At 38.1% G+C, this 17,619-nt stretch overlaps 1 protein-coding gene across 8 annotated transcripts in view; it reads left to right on the forward strand.

The window, feature by feature from the left end:
* The window catches only part of GALNTL6 (polypeptide N-acetylgalactosaminyltransferase like 6), a 487,138-nt gene that overhangs the window by 344,670 nt on the left and 124,849 nt on the right, over window positions 1–17,619 (forward strand). For all 8 annotated transcript variants that reach the window (XM_048943578.1, XM_048943577.1, XM_048943579.1 and 5 more), the window contains one exon: window positions 569–752. In XM_048943578.1, the coding sequence (XP_048799535.1) occupies window positions 569–752 (184 nt within the window). The remainder of the gene's footprint in view (window positions 1–568; window positions 753–17,619) is intronic.

Consider the following 17,619-nt stretch of genomic DNA (forward strand, 5'->3'; position numbering starts at 1 on the left):
GCTCTAAGGCTTTCTCTGTACTGCCAAGAAAGGCACAAAAAGGACGGCAGCCCTATTTTGTTCCTTGTGTTGGAATTTGCCTTTAATTTTAGCTTTTGATCTCGGAGCTGATGTTCACCAGTGCTACAGAGCAGGGGCTGAATGGTTGCAAAGTCTGAAATTTGCATTTGGGAACATGAATCTCTTTCACAGGAGCCTGCCATATACACTCCCCACAGCTGAAGGAGTATTTTTACATTTTGCTCGCTGGCTTGTTGCATAGCTGACAGATTGGGGACAGCTTAGAGTAGCAAAGTGACAGAGATACAGATGACTGGACTCCTGTGGGTCTCTGAGGGATATGCCTCCCTTTAAAGAACTGTAAATGCTTCTAATCATTGCCCAACTGCATTAAGTCCTCTTAGACAAAGGCTTGATACAGATTTGAAAAATGAAATGTTGTGGGGTCCACAGGAAACGAAGCAACCGATCTTCAAACATCAAAAAACCTGTGGGATTCGCTTTGCAGTAATATGACAGATGGCTTGACTAGACATGCCATTTCCTATTTTCTACTTTCATTTTTCAGACCAGATTGCACTAAACCACAAAACCATCGTGTGTCCTATGATCGATGTCATTGACCACAATCATTTTGGCTACGAGGCACAGGCAGGGGATGCCATGCGAGGAGCTTTTGACTGGGAAATGTACTACAAAAGAATCCCGATTCCTCCTGAGCTCCAGAGAGCTGATCCCAGCGACCCCTTTGAGTAAGTAGCAATAAAGGGGAGAGTGGGAAAATGAAGCAAAACTAGCAAAGAAGGTGGCTGCAATAAAAGAAGCCAGGCCCAGGAATTTCCATGCAGGCTGCATCGTAGTAATTAAAGGTAGTAGAAGCAAGCAGCTATGAACTTCAAACTGGCAAAAAGATCAGGGCCACAAGTTGTCAAATTCACAAGCTGTGCTCAGTAACACTTCCTGATCTTTTCTGGCCTGGTGGCTGTGTGAAAAAGAAACAGACACATAGTTAAGAGAAAGTATTGGCATTGGGAAAGCAAAGAACGTGACTACAGCAATTCTCTCTACTCCGCAGACTGCTTTCTGAACAAATTTTACTTGTGTTTTCTTTGCTGAGGGTTGTTATAGTACATGCATTAATCACTGTGTCCACATTTGTGGCAGCAAATGCTTTGTTTATGATTGGTAATACTGCTATTGTGTGTGTGTTGCTGTAATTTTAACACAGGACTGTCAAACCTGAACAGTGTCAAGCTGATTTGTATATAATTCTTGATAAGACAGCCTCTAATACCATATTACATAGATCCGCTCATTCAAAGGAATGACTGTCTGCTCTTCATAAAATTGTATTTTTAAATTTTTTTTTTCTTTTTATTCTCATGTAAGGTTCAGCTGGGGTCAATCCTCACCAGCAAAGAGAGGTCAGGCAGCCAGACATGGTTCAGTGTGATAGAGTCCCCAAGTCTCTTATTCAGCATGCATCTCAGCAGGGCTGGCAGGCAGACTTGCTGTGATTCTCATTCCTGTCTGAAATGCCACACTGCAGATTTTGACAGGTTAGAAAGTCAGCATTTTCCCCTTCTCAGCACAAAACCTGGAAGCAATAGCAACAGAAAATCAGTGTCTCTGGCCCAGACTCTGCACTATTTGAAATGAAAGGATGTGATTCTTGCAGAGCATGACCCTTGTATCCAGGGGTTGACCAGAATGTTGAAAAGAAGTAGGTAATTGCAGCATTCTATGGCTTATTTTCATTGTTCTCCTTGTTACTTTTTACCTAGCAGTCCCCCATCCAGGCACATCAGTCTTCATCTTGCATTGGTTTAAGTGCTGATAAAGTACTTTCCTTCTCCTGGCAGTGTGGCAACTCTTCAACACAGATGCAGCAAATGCAATCACAGAGTGATTCAGAGCTGCTAGATGCCCCACTGCTCTTCCACAGGTCTTCCTGGTCCTCTGACCAGCTGTGATTTCTTGCTGCTTACTGAAAGTCACCTCATATATCCTATAATTTGGTTCAGCATTTGAAGTTTGTGTATAAGTAGAACTTAGCTGTTGCAACTAGAGAGTTGTTTATCAGCAGTTTCGCATGCTTACAGTTTGTCATATTCATCTCTCAAAAATGAGAGGGCTGAAGAGGAGATTCTTGAAAGAAGCTTTATAGAGCAGACAAGGCTTCACATGCACTGCAGAGCAGATGAGGCTATTTTGCATGAAGTGTTGTTGCTAGCATGGCAGCAGTCAGTGCCCACCTTGCCCTGCCTCCATATGTAACACACAAAGATAATGGCTTCGCAAAGAATATTTGATGTGTAAATCTCTTGTAATTTGAGTCACTGCCTCCCCCGAAAAAGCACGTCTTCCTCATTTCTAAATAAATCAAGGATTGCCTTCCTTTGTTTTCCCTATCACAGAATCCACATCAGAGGTGTGCAGGATGAAAAGCAGTCAGGCACAGGGACCCATTGTGTCCACCCCACATGTGGGAACAGGATTGAAGACCAGCTGAGCTAGGACAATCTGTTTGCTCAGACGTATGCATTGCCAAGAATGGCAAGGGTAGAAGTGTTTCTAATGATCAATATTTTTGCTTAGTTAAGAAATTGTTTTCTAATTGAAAGTCAGTGCTTTTCTCCTAGGGCCTTCTCTGTTGACACCTCGAGCATTTAATACTTTCCTTACAACAAATAACGTAAATGCTGCAGAAGTCACGCTTAAATATCAGTAACTTAATTGACTGAGGCAGCTTATACAGAATTAAAGAGGCAGAACTGTTTTCCTTTAGGTGCATACTCTAAAGCTAGAAATGGCTTCAGCAAGAACTGTAATTATTATGTTACTATTTTGTAAGCAGTAGGGGTGTATATATATATATATATTTATTTAAGTTAAATATTGTTCTATTGGTATTCTAGTAGCTCTGTTTTTTGCTAACAGCATCAGACCTTAGTTGATCCTTAACGAAGTGGAAAATTGCCAAAGTTTTTAGTAAAATACCAGCAAATAATGGGTATGAGATCCAAAAATTGTGCGGCTCAGTTTTTCCCCTTACTTGAAATGCCAGCCTATGTTCAGCAGAAAAGGTCACATCAGCCTTAATGTACATAAAAACAGATCAAACTGCAGAAGACCCAAAATTAGTCATTGCATCACCTCTATGATGTACTTTTTTTCCATCTGCATGTAATCAATATACTGCTTTAGTGGAGTTCAGCAGTGTTTGCAATTGGCCCATCAAACTGAAGTGTGTTCACGTAGGCTTTGCTGTGACAGTGTGGAGCTGACTGAACTCCAATACTAGCTGAGGTAGCATTTCTGGAAATAATTTTTTCCTTTAAATATATGTATCTTTTTCTATCCAGAGTCTCTGAACTCCTTGTTGATTTCCCTTTGTTGTATGTTGCGGAAGCAATGGACATTTTGTATAAAATTCAACTGCCTTATTGCACTTACAGCCCATCACAGTTGACTGTAGTGATTTTTTCTCTTTTGATGCACATACAGATCTATGATACATCTTGAAGTATATCTTCAGATCTATAGATACATCCATGACTTCATGTTGTTTCTCTCTGATGTATTTAGGGCTAGGGACAGAGCAAATTGATTCTGCTGTATTGTGGGAAGCGGTCTTTGTAAGATAAATGTGAAATCATCACCATACCATGATGATGCTCAGTGACTTGATCCCAAGGTCCCTGATTGTTCAGCAGAACTTGAGATAACTTGTAAAATATTCTTCTGGTCTATAAATTGGGAGCAACAGAGATGTTTACCTCCTTTATGGCAAAGTTCACTGTGGCTTGTGATCTTTCATTGACTTGTTTCTCTGCCATGGTAGAGATTAGGGCATAGCTCACAAGCTCTGGGGTTGCTGTTTCTCTTTCTGTGGTGCAAAACACGCACTGTCCTCTGGAGGAGTTTTCCCAACTCAAGCAGTTGCCACTTAAAATAATAGGGTAATCTTTTTACCATAATGGACTGCGATATAGAGCGTGTTAGTGTATGTGATCTACTAGTCTGTCTGGGCTAAAAGCTCTGTGGAAGTTTAAAGTAGGACTTTGCTCAAGCCTGTTGGGGATGACTGATCCTTATTTCCTGGCAACACTTACGTAACATCAATTTACATTATCATGTATCCTGTCTGAAAGCAGGCATCAGTGTCCTTTGTTGCCATCAGCAACTGGACGAGAAATCATCAAAAATTCAGCTCAAAAATCTGTTTCAATAAAATCACGTAATGGAGACGACTAGTATAGGTTAGGATAGGAAAGGCTGCCAGCTCCCCAGAGCAGTTTTGGTTGAGGTGTGTCTTCACGATACAGTCTGGAGGGAGAGGTGTGAGCAAGACCTGACAACATTGCTATGGAACTGCAGCTTAGAATGGAAATGAGAGGAGTGTTCTGCCACTTGCTGAATACCAAAACTTCCAGCATCTGGAAAACTCCAAGCATGGAGTTTTGTTGTATGAATACTACTTGCTCTTGAATGGTTCCTTTCTATAATTCCCTGTTTGCATTCTGATGTAGAGGTGTCACCTCCAAACCTCCCAAAAGACAGAGCTGGAGAGTCACATAATTCTAGCTAAGGACCAGAAGGATAGTTTGGGAAATAGTCTCCTAGCTGATGAGTTAGAAGAATTTTTGTAACCTTTTCTGAGATTCGTGCTCTTTGTACTCTGTTTCCCTTCTATGAAATAGGAATAGAAAAGCCTCACTATGCCAAAGCTACATTTGGTACAAGTGCAGCCAAGGCTGTAGGACTGAGGTTTCACAGTACTGTGTGGCATTCACTTAGCACGAATATACTTTTGCCATAAGATAGGCTGCCCAGAGAGTTTATGAAGTCTCCTCCTTATACTCTTTCCTGTGCAACCTACTATAGGAAACCTGCCATAGCAGGGGACTGGTGGACTTGGTGATCCCCAGAGGTTCCTTCCAAGCCTTACAATTCTGTGATTCTAGTAAAATTTTGGATCTGCTCAGTGAATTAAAATAGGTAATTAGTGTATTGTTCTCTTGCCTAACAGACTGTCAGCCTTCAATATAAAACATGACTTTAATATGATCAGTTATGCGTTAGATTGCCTGGCACTTTCTGTTGATTTGCATTTTTACAATCATATTATTACTATGTAAGCTGTTGTCAGGCTGCTCTTTTATTTGGATTTATTATACTCTAGCTTAGAAATGTTCATTTTTCTGCAGTTCCTTACTTTCAGTATTTATACATATTTTTAACAGCGTGATGGTACAAAGAAACTCTTTGCATAGGCTGCATTTCAAATCTGACAAGTACTTTTACAATTTTATGATCATTTTCTGAAATTTAGAAAGAGCTAAGGATGAAGATCGCTGTTCTGTAGCTCCCAGTGCCTTATAGTCTGTGTCTTTTATGGCTGATTTCTGCCTGTAAACTTATTCACAAAACCTCTCAAAACCAGAAACAATCGTCTTTTTTTCCTTTTCTTTTTTTTTGTTTTTTTTTTTTAGTATAATCTACTGTTTTGAACTGTGCTTCAGGAATATTTGATGCAAAGGCATTATTTTACAGGAAAGCAGTTGCCAGCCAGTATGTGTTTGTGCAATTTAGGGTCTTGATTTATTGTTCTGACAAGCAATGGTTTATAGAAGAAATGGTAGTGGAGATAACAATAGCTTTTACAAACTGCTGTCCAACTGTGACCCCATGAAAATTTCAGAATTCTCTATCAATGAAAAATGCTAACACTGACGCACAGCATTTATGAGTGAAGATATGAATATTCCATTGTTTTCTCCTGCCTTTGATACATTTTTTCTGTGGAGATTCTGTACAAGCAGTACATTTTCTCTGAAGGCCAGCCCAGAAGAGAGAGCTTTACAAAGAGCACGATCTTTTAGATTAAAAAAAAAATAAATCAAGTATAAAATCTGCTGCTGGGATGATTTTTCCAACCTCATAGGAGTCATTTGGGCAAGTAGTTGATTCCTGCGTACTAACTGAGTTGAGCACATTCACGTTGGATGCACAACTTTTCACTTGAATGTTACTGGTGGCTCTTACCTCCCCAGATAAAAGGAACCAGATCTTGTCCATAAACTTGTTGTTGCTATGCCAAAGTAGCTACACTTTTTCTACTTCTGTGAAAACTTATATTTTCAATTTTCTTTTATAATTGGATTTCATAATTAGTATAAAAGCATAAACATCTTGGATGCAATGTTTCTAGAGCTGTTAGCCTGCTACTTCCCACAAGTATTAACTTCAGAGCTTGATAGTCAATATGCCCATATGCTAGGGCAGATTCACAGAGTGGGTCATCAAAACTACCAGTAATTGGACAACTAAGTAGTTTCTGGACATGAATTTAATATTTCTGTACATAAAACAAGACTGGGATGGTGGCCAAGAAAATGGTAGAGATACGTTGCTTAATGCATCTAGGTAAGCCATTTAAAGCTATCTATATGCTATTGATAGAGATGATTTGGTTTTCAAAATTATAAAATCATGTCTGAACAATTTTCAGTGATGAAAAAGAAGTCACCATTCTGAAATAGTTATTTGTATTTATAATTGCGCATTTTCAAGCCTTTTTCTCTACAACTTTCATTCAGAATTAGATAACACATTTTTACTAATAGAAAAACATCCTTCTCTTCCATTTTGTAGTGTGTTGGGATTGACTTCTGCATCCACTGCCATTTCAACTTGTTTGAGCTTGTTGGTTGTTGCTTTTTTAAAGAATGACTGTTGCTGTTTAGTTTATGTCCATGCTTCATCTGCTCCCAGAATGAGACTGAAACCAATTACTTTTTGTTAGACCCTTCTCTGTGCCAAACATCTTCCAAATTTGTACTTAACATGAGTTCTGTATTTGTTCACTGGCTTAAATTTACTACTACTGTCCAGCGTGGGCAGTTGGTGGGAGTTATTTCCCTCTTCTGCAAGATCTGCCAGGTGCTCCACAGTGTCATAGTACATAGAGGTGGTTGAGTCACCGTCCCTGGATGTGTTTAAAGACCTTTTGGATGCGGTGCTCAGGGGCATGATTTAGCGGAGGGTTGTTAGTTAGGGTAGGATGGTTAGGGTGTGGTTGGACTCTGATCTATAAGGTCTTTCCCAACCTGAGCAATTCTATGATTCTACTTTCCCCTGCAATGCCCATGGTTCTTTTTCACAGTCCACAGTGAATTAAGTCTGGTATAGAAACATATTTACGTGCATATACACCTGATTCTTTGTCTGTAGTGAATAATTCTCACTGTCTAGCTGTCTTGGCATTGGATCCCCTTAGCCCTGGGGATGAAGACACTTTTTTGTGTCCACTTTGAAGAACCTCAGCTGCTAATGCGTTATATGCTGGAAGCATGAGAAGAAGGGATTAGGAAGAATTGTCAGGAATCTCCTATCTCATCCCCTCAGCCTCGCCCATCTTTTCATAATATTTATCTTAGAGTAGCCTGGTCTTAAATCTCCAGCAATGCAGAGTCACACAATTTATTGTAGAGCCAGTGCTTCAGTACTCTTCTTATCCATAATAGCTAACCTTGTCACAGCTTTAACCCTCTTCTGTTTTATCTTCAACAGCTCACACTGGGAGAACAACTTTTAAGTACTTGAGAACTGGTGTGAGATCAGTTGACTGTTCATTGTCAAGTAAAATATTTTTCCAGTCTCTCTTAATAAGTCATATTTTCTAGATTGCTGAGGATTATCTTTGCCTTTCTGTGGACTCTTTCCATGTAGCCTGGGAGCAATACTGACAGCACATACTGCAACAGCCAAAGCCTTATCGTTTTCTAGTAGTGCAGATGAGCAACTTTATCTGTCTCAGAGGTTGCATTCCTATTTTTGTTTCCTTGATGTTGTTAATTCATACCAGGCTTATTTTCTGGTATAATCTCTGCACATTTTTTTGGCAGAAACTGGTATGTAGCCAAGTTTTCATCCGTCTTTTTTTTTGTTGTTGTTAATTCAAATTTTACGTGTTTGAAGGCAAGACATCAATTGTCATATCTGATTCAAGTGCCATGGCCAAAAAAGCCATGTGTCTTTGTTATCTGTAGTTCAGTGTGATACTTGGTACTTAAGTGTATTTCTTCACTTCTCCAGCTTGCCAGGTGTTTCAATTCTGGTTAATCTTCAAATTAGTTTAAAACCTACTGTAGTGTTATTTGTGCTTTATTTGAAGTTCATGCAACTGACAAACTCCATTCTAAATTCAGATTGTAAGAATGAGAGGATTCAAGATATAGGATGTGTTTAGCTTTTGGTAGTTCATCCAGAGTTCTTCCATTTCCTCAGACAAAATTGAGCATGTATCACTTCTGTGACTCCGGAAAACTTGTTCAACTCAGAAGCCATGCTTTGTGCTGGGTAAACTTTTATAAATCATCTTGATATTCTGGTAAAAATTAGTGATCTTTATACATATGTCTTAAAAGTCAGATCCTCTGAGTGCCAGGTGTTTCATGTACACTCCTCTGAAAGCTCTAGATGGTATGAATTTACAACACAGTTTCAGCTTGCTCTTCTGCTTTCTTTGCAGACCAGAGACCAGCATCTAGAACCTCGTGGTCACAAATTCCAAACAAGTACAGTTAGACAAAAAGCCCCATATAAGTTTGCTGAGTAGGTTTGCTGAATGCAAGTTTTTAATGAAACATTGAACTGCATCATATGCAAGGCAATCTTTTGCAGTTATACTCAGAATAATTTCCTCTTTGATATTGGGTTATAGGTGATTGAATTTTACTTATGGCTATTGGCTGTTTTTGTATCTCTCTGACAGCCATTATGTCTAGTACACATTGCTGTCATTTTTAACTCTACCAGTTATCTGTGAATTGATCATTTATTTAACATTCAACTGAGAAAAAGAGAGTTAATGCAAATTTTGAATAAATATCATGAAAGGTCAGTACAGGTATTGACATAATGAGGATCTTACAAATAAAACAAGCAAGATCACATTCTAAATCATCCCCAGACATCCTAGCATTTGTTTTCTGTTCATTTAAGTAACCAAAATATGTTTTTCTTCTATCTGTAAGATCACATTTGCCAAGAGGCAAAAGCAAATGCCTCCAGCAGCCTATGAGACAAAAATTATGATAAGCACCCTAAGTTTTGATGTGGTAGTTTATTTATTAAATGCTGTGCATTTCTGTTGAGAGACAAGGAATAAATAAGGCTCAAAAGAATTGGCATTTGTTGTTCCATAAACCAGGAGCTAGCACCTAAGACCTCATGGGCACAAGTTCCAGAAAGTTGTTTGGAGCTGTATTTTCAATGCACTGTCTACAAATCAAGAGGTTTTCAAGAGGTGCCAATAGCTTTTACAGAAGACACCAAAGGAAAAGTGAAGTTACTGAGTTCTCACCCCACAGGAAATATTTTAGGTTCCTGGATTGCTTCTTTGCAGTATGTTTTACTGCTTAGCCCATTTTGTGGTGATTCCTTTTGACAGAATAATGATTTAAGTAGCAAAACTTTTCAAAGCATAATCTTTGTTTGTTTCTGACTTGTTCAAAGGGCATTCAGGTAAGAACAGTCTTTTGATATAACTTGCCTATGTACAGTGTACATAATTACAATATGCAATTGATTTCAGAGTCATAATTAAGTTGATGTAGGTAAATCATATGGGCCCTATTATTTCAGTATTGGTTTATATGACCTTATATCAAGCAGCATAAATAAAAGCAAAGAAATTACTTTGAATTTTCAACAACATTGCCCTAAATTTTATGCTTTGTCTTACAGTACTCTAGTTGTTCAAATTTCTATTTCTGCTAAATAGGGATATTGTTGTTATTCTGTGACAGAGAGTTGGTAGGAGACATTATTGCAGTTTTGTTTTTTTTTTTAATCACAAAATATTATTGCTATCCAAGATGATTTCCAATATGGGTTTCTATAATAATTTCATAGATTCATAATTTTTTTAATGGCAAAGCAGAATATTGTGATTGTCTTGACGGAGTGCATTAAGGACATTCCTATATCTGCTGGAACATAATCAGGTTTATAATTTCTGTAGGAATGAAAAGACTCAAAATTTGTCTAAATAGGGTATTTGGATGACTGGCTTTGCATATCTTTTCATAGAATTATACAATGGCTTGGAATGGAAGGGACCTGAAGAGTCACCAAGTTCCAACCCCCTCTCCACAGAAAGGGCTGTGAGCTGCTAGGTCAAGTACTAGATCAGATTGCCCAGAGCCCCATCCAGCCTGGCCTGAACACCTCCAGGGATGCAGCATCCACAGCCTCTCTGGGCAGCCTATGCCAGCACCTCACTACTCTCTCAGTAAAATAATTCCCCTGACATCCAATCTAAATCTCCCTTCCTTTTGTTTAAAACCATTCCCTCTTGTTTTATCATTATGTACCTGAGTAGAAAGTTGATTTCCCTCACGTTTATAAACTCTTTAAATACTGGAAGGTCGCAATAAGGTCTCCTTGCAGCCCTCTCTTTTCCACGCTGAACAAGTCCAGTTCCTTCTGCTTCATAGGAGAAGCCTTTGAATCATCTTCATGGCCATCCTCTGGACCTTCTCCAAAAGCCCCACATCTTTCCCATGTTGTGGTACTGCAGATGGGGCCTCACAAGGGCAGAACAGAGGGGGACAGTCACCTCCCTTGCCCTGCTGGCCATTCCTCCTCCTGATCCCAGAATATTGTTGGCCTTCCAGGCTTCAAGCACGCAGTGCTGTGTCCCATTAAGATTTTCACAAACTGGAACCCATAAGTTCTCTCATCAGGGCTGTTCTCAAGGAGTACTTCTCCCAGTTTGTGTACATATACTGTTATGGATTCTTTTGTGTTGTGCAGTAGAATACTGATTAAGGTTGTTTTCAGTTGCTTGACAGCACATGGTCTAGTATTAGAAAATGTTGGATGATTACATGCTTAACTCCCTTCCTTTTGTTAGCATTTTCTTGAATATTAAATTTGCCTAAGCACTGTGGACGCAGCTGACCATTGGCTGTAAGCATATCTTTGGCAAGGAAGGCTGATAGATGAGTCTTAACTACAGACAGATTTAATCTGTCTCATCTAATGCTTATTAAGAAATTTAACCTCGGTTAAATTGCATTATACGAAACTTCAATTGTATCAAGGACTGCCAAATAGCTGGTTACTGCAGTAATTATTGGACTTAGATCTCCACCTGCTGGCCAGTGGGCAAATTCCAATTCCAACGTTGGTTTAAATGACATCCAAGCTGTTTTTAATATTGTAACATTTTTTACAGGCAAATTGCTTACAGCCACAGTTTTAAGGTGAAGCTTCTTCAAGGCTTTATAGTTAAGCAGATGATGTTAAACTCGTTGACCTATGCATATTAGCCTTGGTCCTAATAAAGAGTGTATGACACAATTTTAAGTGAGAAAAAAATTTAAAATGTGTTTAACCCACCTACCACATCCTTTCTATTGGAACTTGTCAGCACATCCAAGAGCCAAGAGCGTGCAGTAAACCTTTGGAACTTATTTCCATATAACCTAATAAAACTTAACAGATTAATAAGAATGATTAGTGGGCTATAAGAGGAATGATTTAAGAAAAATCTATTCTAACAAAGCACTCAGCAGCGGACTCATGGGTTAATTATCAGTTTTGGCATGCAAAAGATAATAATAATAAATTTTTTTTAAAAGCCACATACAGAAATCTTCCTAATCGCAGTTCAGGCACTAGCAAAGAGAAAAGGCTATGAAACTCAATAACAAAAAGGGCAAAGTCAAAGTGATAATGAGAATTTCTTTGGAGTAGATTTCATCTGTTGGTAACTAAAGGAGGAGAAATACTGTTTGTTAAATCTGCTCTTAGCAGCAGCTCTCCAGTATGATAACAGCTGTGGAAATGGTAAATGCAATCCTGAAGCTTGTTTTGGCATAGTTCATGGCCCTTCAAGATTACAGAATATTTCAGAACCTCAGCTAGGCCCTACTCCTGTTCCTCACAAGTTAGGGGATAATTTAATTTCAGCATAAAATGGGATGTCGTTCTTCTATTGCCTTTAGGTACAGAAGCTTTTTCCTCATTTCCCTTGGGGAGAAGGGTAGAACAGAGAATAAAGAGACACAGAATTACAACTTAGGATATTTCTTTATACTTCAGTATTCTCCAAAGGCTTTGCTGTCTCTTCCTTCACGATCGTACATTCATCTGTGAGAGTGGATGTCAAATCCTTGCTAGCTGCTCATTGAACTTTTCTGACTGACATTTCTACTGAATTGACTTAATTTCTACTTAATTAGTGAATTTCTGGCCTCGGGAATCTTCCTGTTAAGGAAGATACATTTGTAATTTCAGCAACTATGAGGAATATTGAGAGCACAGTCTCTCTGGTATTCATATAAAGAATAATTACAGTAGAGTGCATGGAGAAACTGGAAATGTGATGCTTGGGCTGAGTAACACTAGCCTTCTTGTGCACACACACAATTCATTTTACGGAGACTTAGCCTGGGTGCGCCCTATTAGGTGCATCCACAGAAAAGTCACGCGAGCCATTTAGAATTAAGTATATTTTTTTACTCATGTTAAGCAATGCTAGAATTGAGACACTAAATGAAGTAGGTTTCTTCTAAATGTTTTGCTCTGAGCATTTGCTTCACAATTGTTACAGAAATAAAACAAAATAGAAGCGTGCCCTGAATGAAAATACAGCTATAACCAGCTGGAAAACAAATTTTCCAGAAATGTGGAAGATAACTGAAAGAAGCTTAAAACGCACTTTGCTCTATATCTGTAAATAACAGAAAAATTAATTACTGGCAGAAATATTAATTACCTAGTAAGACAATAACTGTAGTTCTCAAGATAGCTTATTTTTGATTGGGCCGAGTAATTCTGAAACTTTAAATGAATTGGAAAATTTCTGTATGTTTTGACACTCTAGACATAGAATCCAAAGTACCCTAAGAGCTGAAATGAAGCAGAAATACATGGAGTTCAACCCATTAAGCGAGACTGTTGAGCTTCCTGTTACTTGACAACATCAGAATTGATGCCTCAAGAATCTCTGAAGATGTTTGTCCTTCTGGAAGTGGATTGTACACAGCTAAGTAGCCAGGTTGTTTAAATGTATGTGATCCATGAGAGAACTCCTAGTCTGTCTCTAAAGAGAAATCAGCCTTCAGTCTGATGCACTTCTTCAGCCTCTTCTCATCTACTCTCAGATTCATAACTCCTCTGACTATTTTGGCACAGCTGAGTTAAGTTTCATTTCTCCTTTTTCTGAAAAGAGCTGGCTGGATTTGTATGTGTTCTCATACTGCATGCGATCTTCATCAGTGCTATTGATCTGTGTCTGTAGCTGAAAAGATGTCCACTGATAGATCTTAAAGTTGCATTTGCCCTTTCCAAAGCTAATCCGATACTTGTTTCACCCATTCCTGAACTCTCTGACCTACATATCTCAGTTATTTGGAATGGCTATTACTGCAGAATATCAACTGACCCACTTGTAGTTCCTATGAGATAATGGGCAGAAGATGTACAGAAGAGCACCAAGATGAGATGTATCTGAAAGGCTCCCTTTGATGTTTCTCCTCCAATACTTGAGTCCATTTTCATTCAATAAGTGCTGATGGTTTTTCACTTTCTCTAATGAAGCTTGAAATTAACATAGCTTTTTGTTTATTTTCTTATTTGCAGCAACATCATTGATAGCAATAGCATAGCACTGGGAATAGTTCTTGTAAAGCTGGAGGACAGAAGTGAGACGTATTTTGGATTGGCCGTATATCTACATAGCTAATATTTAATATATCTGCATTTAAACTGCTGTTTGTCTGGGGAAAGTCAATTCATTGCAATCTAAGATGCAAACTGTTTTGACTCTCAACACATGCGGTTTTATGAAAAAGCTCAAGTAGACACAAATTCTTTAATTTTCTTACTGTGATTTGCATAGCATGGAAAAATACTCAGTAAAATGGAAGAATTCCAGTAGTTCACGAATCTGAAAGTTTTGAGAAATATATGAGAACTTACTCTACTGATGAGCAAGGTGTTAGTGAGTAGATTTTACCAGCTGTAAGTCTGACAAGAGATGACTAGCATTTTGATAATGATAATACATTCTGAAAATTGTATGTCTGGTACCTATTTGGATAAACTTGGTGTTCACTGTAAGGTCAGAGTCTGTTAATATTTACTTTGGAAAATTCTATCTTTCTGAACCTTTTTTTTTCTTTTTTTTTTTCTTTTTTTTTTTTTTTTAATCCCTGTAAGAATAAATTTAACAGTCTACCTTACAGAGATGAGATAGTAGTGGAAAAATATTCTTAGGTACCTATAATGCATTTTTCAAAGTTAAGTATTTCAACATGAAAAATGTACTGGTTTGGAGATTCTCTTGTTGGGGCTGAATAAAGAGGCAAAAAATCTGTAGGTGAGAACAATAGGTAGAGCAGCAGTAGCTCATAGCAGTGTCAGAGCAGAACTGGTATCTAAAATGCTGTCAGATTTGTTAGCTAAAATAGACCACTAGGGATTTTCATGACAGCTTTCCTTTCTACACAGTTGATATTCCGTATTTTTGAATTATTCAGCATTGCTCCTGCTAAGTCAGATAGTGTCTCTGGAGCGTAATTATCTTAGCAGTGGTAAAAAAAAAAAACAGGAAAAAAAGAAATATCCCAATTATATATTCATTGTTTTTTGAACACTTGGAACAGGAGTTTAAGATACCAGCTGTAGTTCACAGGGATTCTCCCATCCCCTGCCTAGAGGTTCAGCGACATGTGAGAGATGTGGGAAGTCTGACTGCCCATGAAGACTGAGGAAGTCAGTTGTCTGCTAGAAGGAAATGGCATTTCAGGATGGGGAACTTTGAGAGCATTTGATTGGATATCTAGATGTTTCAATCTTAGTCTCATGGCATGTCAGAATATTCCACGTTAGATAGGCTTGTTTAGCTAAAAAGCATTGTTCTTTTTGGCAGTCATAATGCAACTCTGACCTATGGCAAAATGTACTCTCAGAAGTGCAGACTGCGTAACCTCTGTATTTGCTGTGAATTATATACCTGGGAAAAAAAAGGCTTTGCTGCTGGTCCCCTGTACTGTGAGCTCACATTTTTTGTCTATTTAAAAAAAAAATTCATCACCAGTGTTTGTGTCAGATGAAGTGAACTCTAGAGGTATTCTCTACAAGACTGTGGGCATCCTTCAGTATGTTTTTTTCTCCAGCTTGAAAGGAAGTTTTAAGAAATGAGAAATCTATTTTGTTAATTCCTTGAACGCTTTGTGAAAAGAAATTACTTTTTGTTTGCTTGACCTTTTACTGGGAGTTTTTAAAGTTGATCTTTCCTGAAAGGTTTTGTTTGCATCTCAGGATTTAGTGAATATTTCATCAAAGCGTCCAACCCACGAAGACAGACAGTGAATTTAAGAGAGGAAGCTAAGAACAAGCTGTTTACTAGAGATGCATGTGTTAAAGCCAGGAACAGGATAGAATTTAGTATAATAATTGCAGGTCATTCAGTCCTGTCCAGATGGAAGTCTTAGACATTCTGGATTTGAGGTCATTTTTATATTTTGAAGTGTTATTACCTGAGGAACTGAAGAAGGAGGTAGTGCTTTGCCTTGGTAATACGGGACATAAAGGGCTGTGCTCTTTCTTATTGCTGGTTGTCAGTGGTAGTGCACGTGCTTTTTGAAGCTCTTTCCATTTGAGTTCGTCTTGAATTTATCAACCATACAATTCTCTATGAAGTATCACACATTAAACTCGATATACTGTGGTGCTAAAGTGTTAAATTCAAACAGAAATGTCCACCAATTTTTGTTCTTACCTTTTACACCATCTTCCCCCATTTTTTTCAGTTATCTTTCTCTCTTGAGATTAACTAATCAAAATAAATTGATTAAGCAACTCTTTGAAAAAAAAAAATTAACATTTCCTAAAATATTTTTAGTCATTTAGCTGTTGTGCATAAATGTAAGGAAACAATACAAAAAAAAATACCCTTAAAAATAAATAGTATTTAATGTCAGCTGCAATATTCCCCATTTCCATTTAGGTTGATGCATACACAACTTCATTATCTCAAAAATGCATAGAAGTTACAGTTCTATTTTCTGTACACAGGCCTTATTAGAAAGCAAGTGAGCAGCTGTATATTTATGCTGATGCAAGGAGAGCTACTAATATTGTGCTGGGTGATTTGGTTGGATGGGCACAACAAACACAGCTCAGTATGTGGAACTTTTGACCCATGCAGATATACTTCAAAATATTATTAACTGAATGATTTTAAGTGACAAGGATACGCAAAGAAATATGCTTTCAAGTACTTCATGAGCCTAAACAGAAGCTTACTTCAACTAGTAAAATTTTTAATACAAATGCTGATATTATGAAAACAAATGGGAACAATCAGAGAAGTTAGTATAACCTCAAATGTTTTGTCAGAACCTTTGTGTTTTATCACAACCAGAAGTAAGCTTGATTACTGAGTAGGACATCCTGGAGGTTGAAAGCCAAATGAACCATCTGGCCCTATTTGTTGCCTGCGTGAGTGATGTCAGAGTTGGCTTCAGGGCCAATCCACTGTTCTCCAAGGGAAGTGCTCAATGCCATCATTCTGAGTACTCCTTGAGGCCTTGCTTTCCTGCCCTGAAGACAGGATTAGCACTCTGATAGTAGCAATGACAAGCAGAAGACATGTGCCAGGGAAAAGTTCTCTGAGATGGAGGTTGAGTAGCTGCAGCTTCCTGACCTCCTTCCTGAACTGGAGAGATTCACAGAAGCATAGAGTTGTTTGAGTTGGAAGGGACACTTACAGATCATCTAATCTTAATTCCCTTGCAGTGAACAGGGACACCCACAACTCAGTCAGGTTGCTCAGTGCCCTGTCCAGCCTGATCTTGAATGTGTCACCAAGGATGGGGCATCTACCGCCTCTCTGGGCAACCTGTGTCAGTGCATCAACAACCTCTCTGCAAAAAACTTCTTCTTTATATCCAGTCTAAAGCAAATAAGACACTCTTTGAACATGGATCGAAAATCAGAAGAATTACTAAATAGTCCACTACAATCCAATGCTACAGTTGTAGTATTATTGCTAATGTATATTCACAGTAGTTGGCATTAAGCAAAGGCATTGTGTGAAGCAGTCAGTTCACTTCTACACTGTCAGAAACATTTGTTTCTTCAACATTTAATGTTTTAAGAAGTACTATATAAAATTAAAGGAGTGGTGGTTTAAGTTATAGGAGTAGCCTGAAAAAAGTTTGATGTGCTGGCATATACGTAAAGTGGCCATAATGCCCTCACCTGTAGAAGTTTAAATAGTGCTCTGAGACAATGGTTTATTTAACAGCAAAAACAATTCTCCTGCACAATTGTTTGTTTTGATACAAAAGCTGCATTTTCCTGTAAAGGAGTGGTTAGTGCTTCACTGACCATCATCACTGAGCTGAATTTAGTAACTGTGACATAGGGAGAAGCATTCTTAATTCATTGAAGTACTTCATTTATGTGTTTGTGAAGAATATAAATAACATAATAATGAAAACTTGCAAGGCTTTAAATAACAGGAAGTGTTGAACTTTTAAAAGTGCTATTTTAAATATATAGTATTACATACTGAAAAGTAATTTGAGCAAA

The sequence above is a fragment of the Lagopus muta genome, chromosome 4 (genome assembly GCF_023343835.1).
Source record: "Lagopus muta isolate bLagMut1 chromosome 4, bLagMut1 primary, whole genome shotgun sequence".
Classification (NCBI taxonomy): domain Eukaryota; kingdom Metazoa; phylum Chordata; class Aves; order Galliformes; family Phasianidae; genus Lagopus; species Lagopus muta.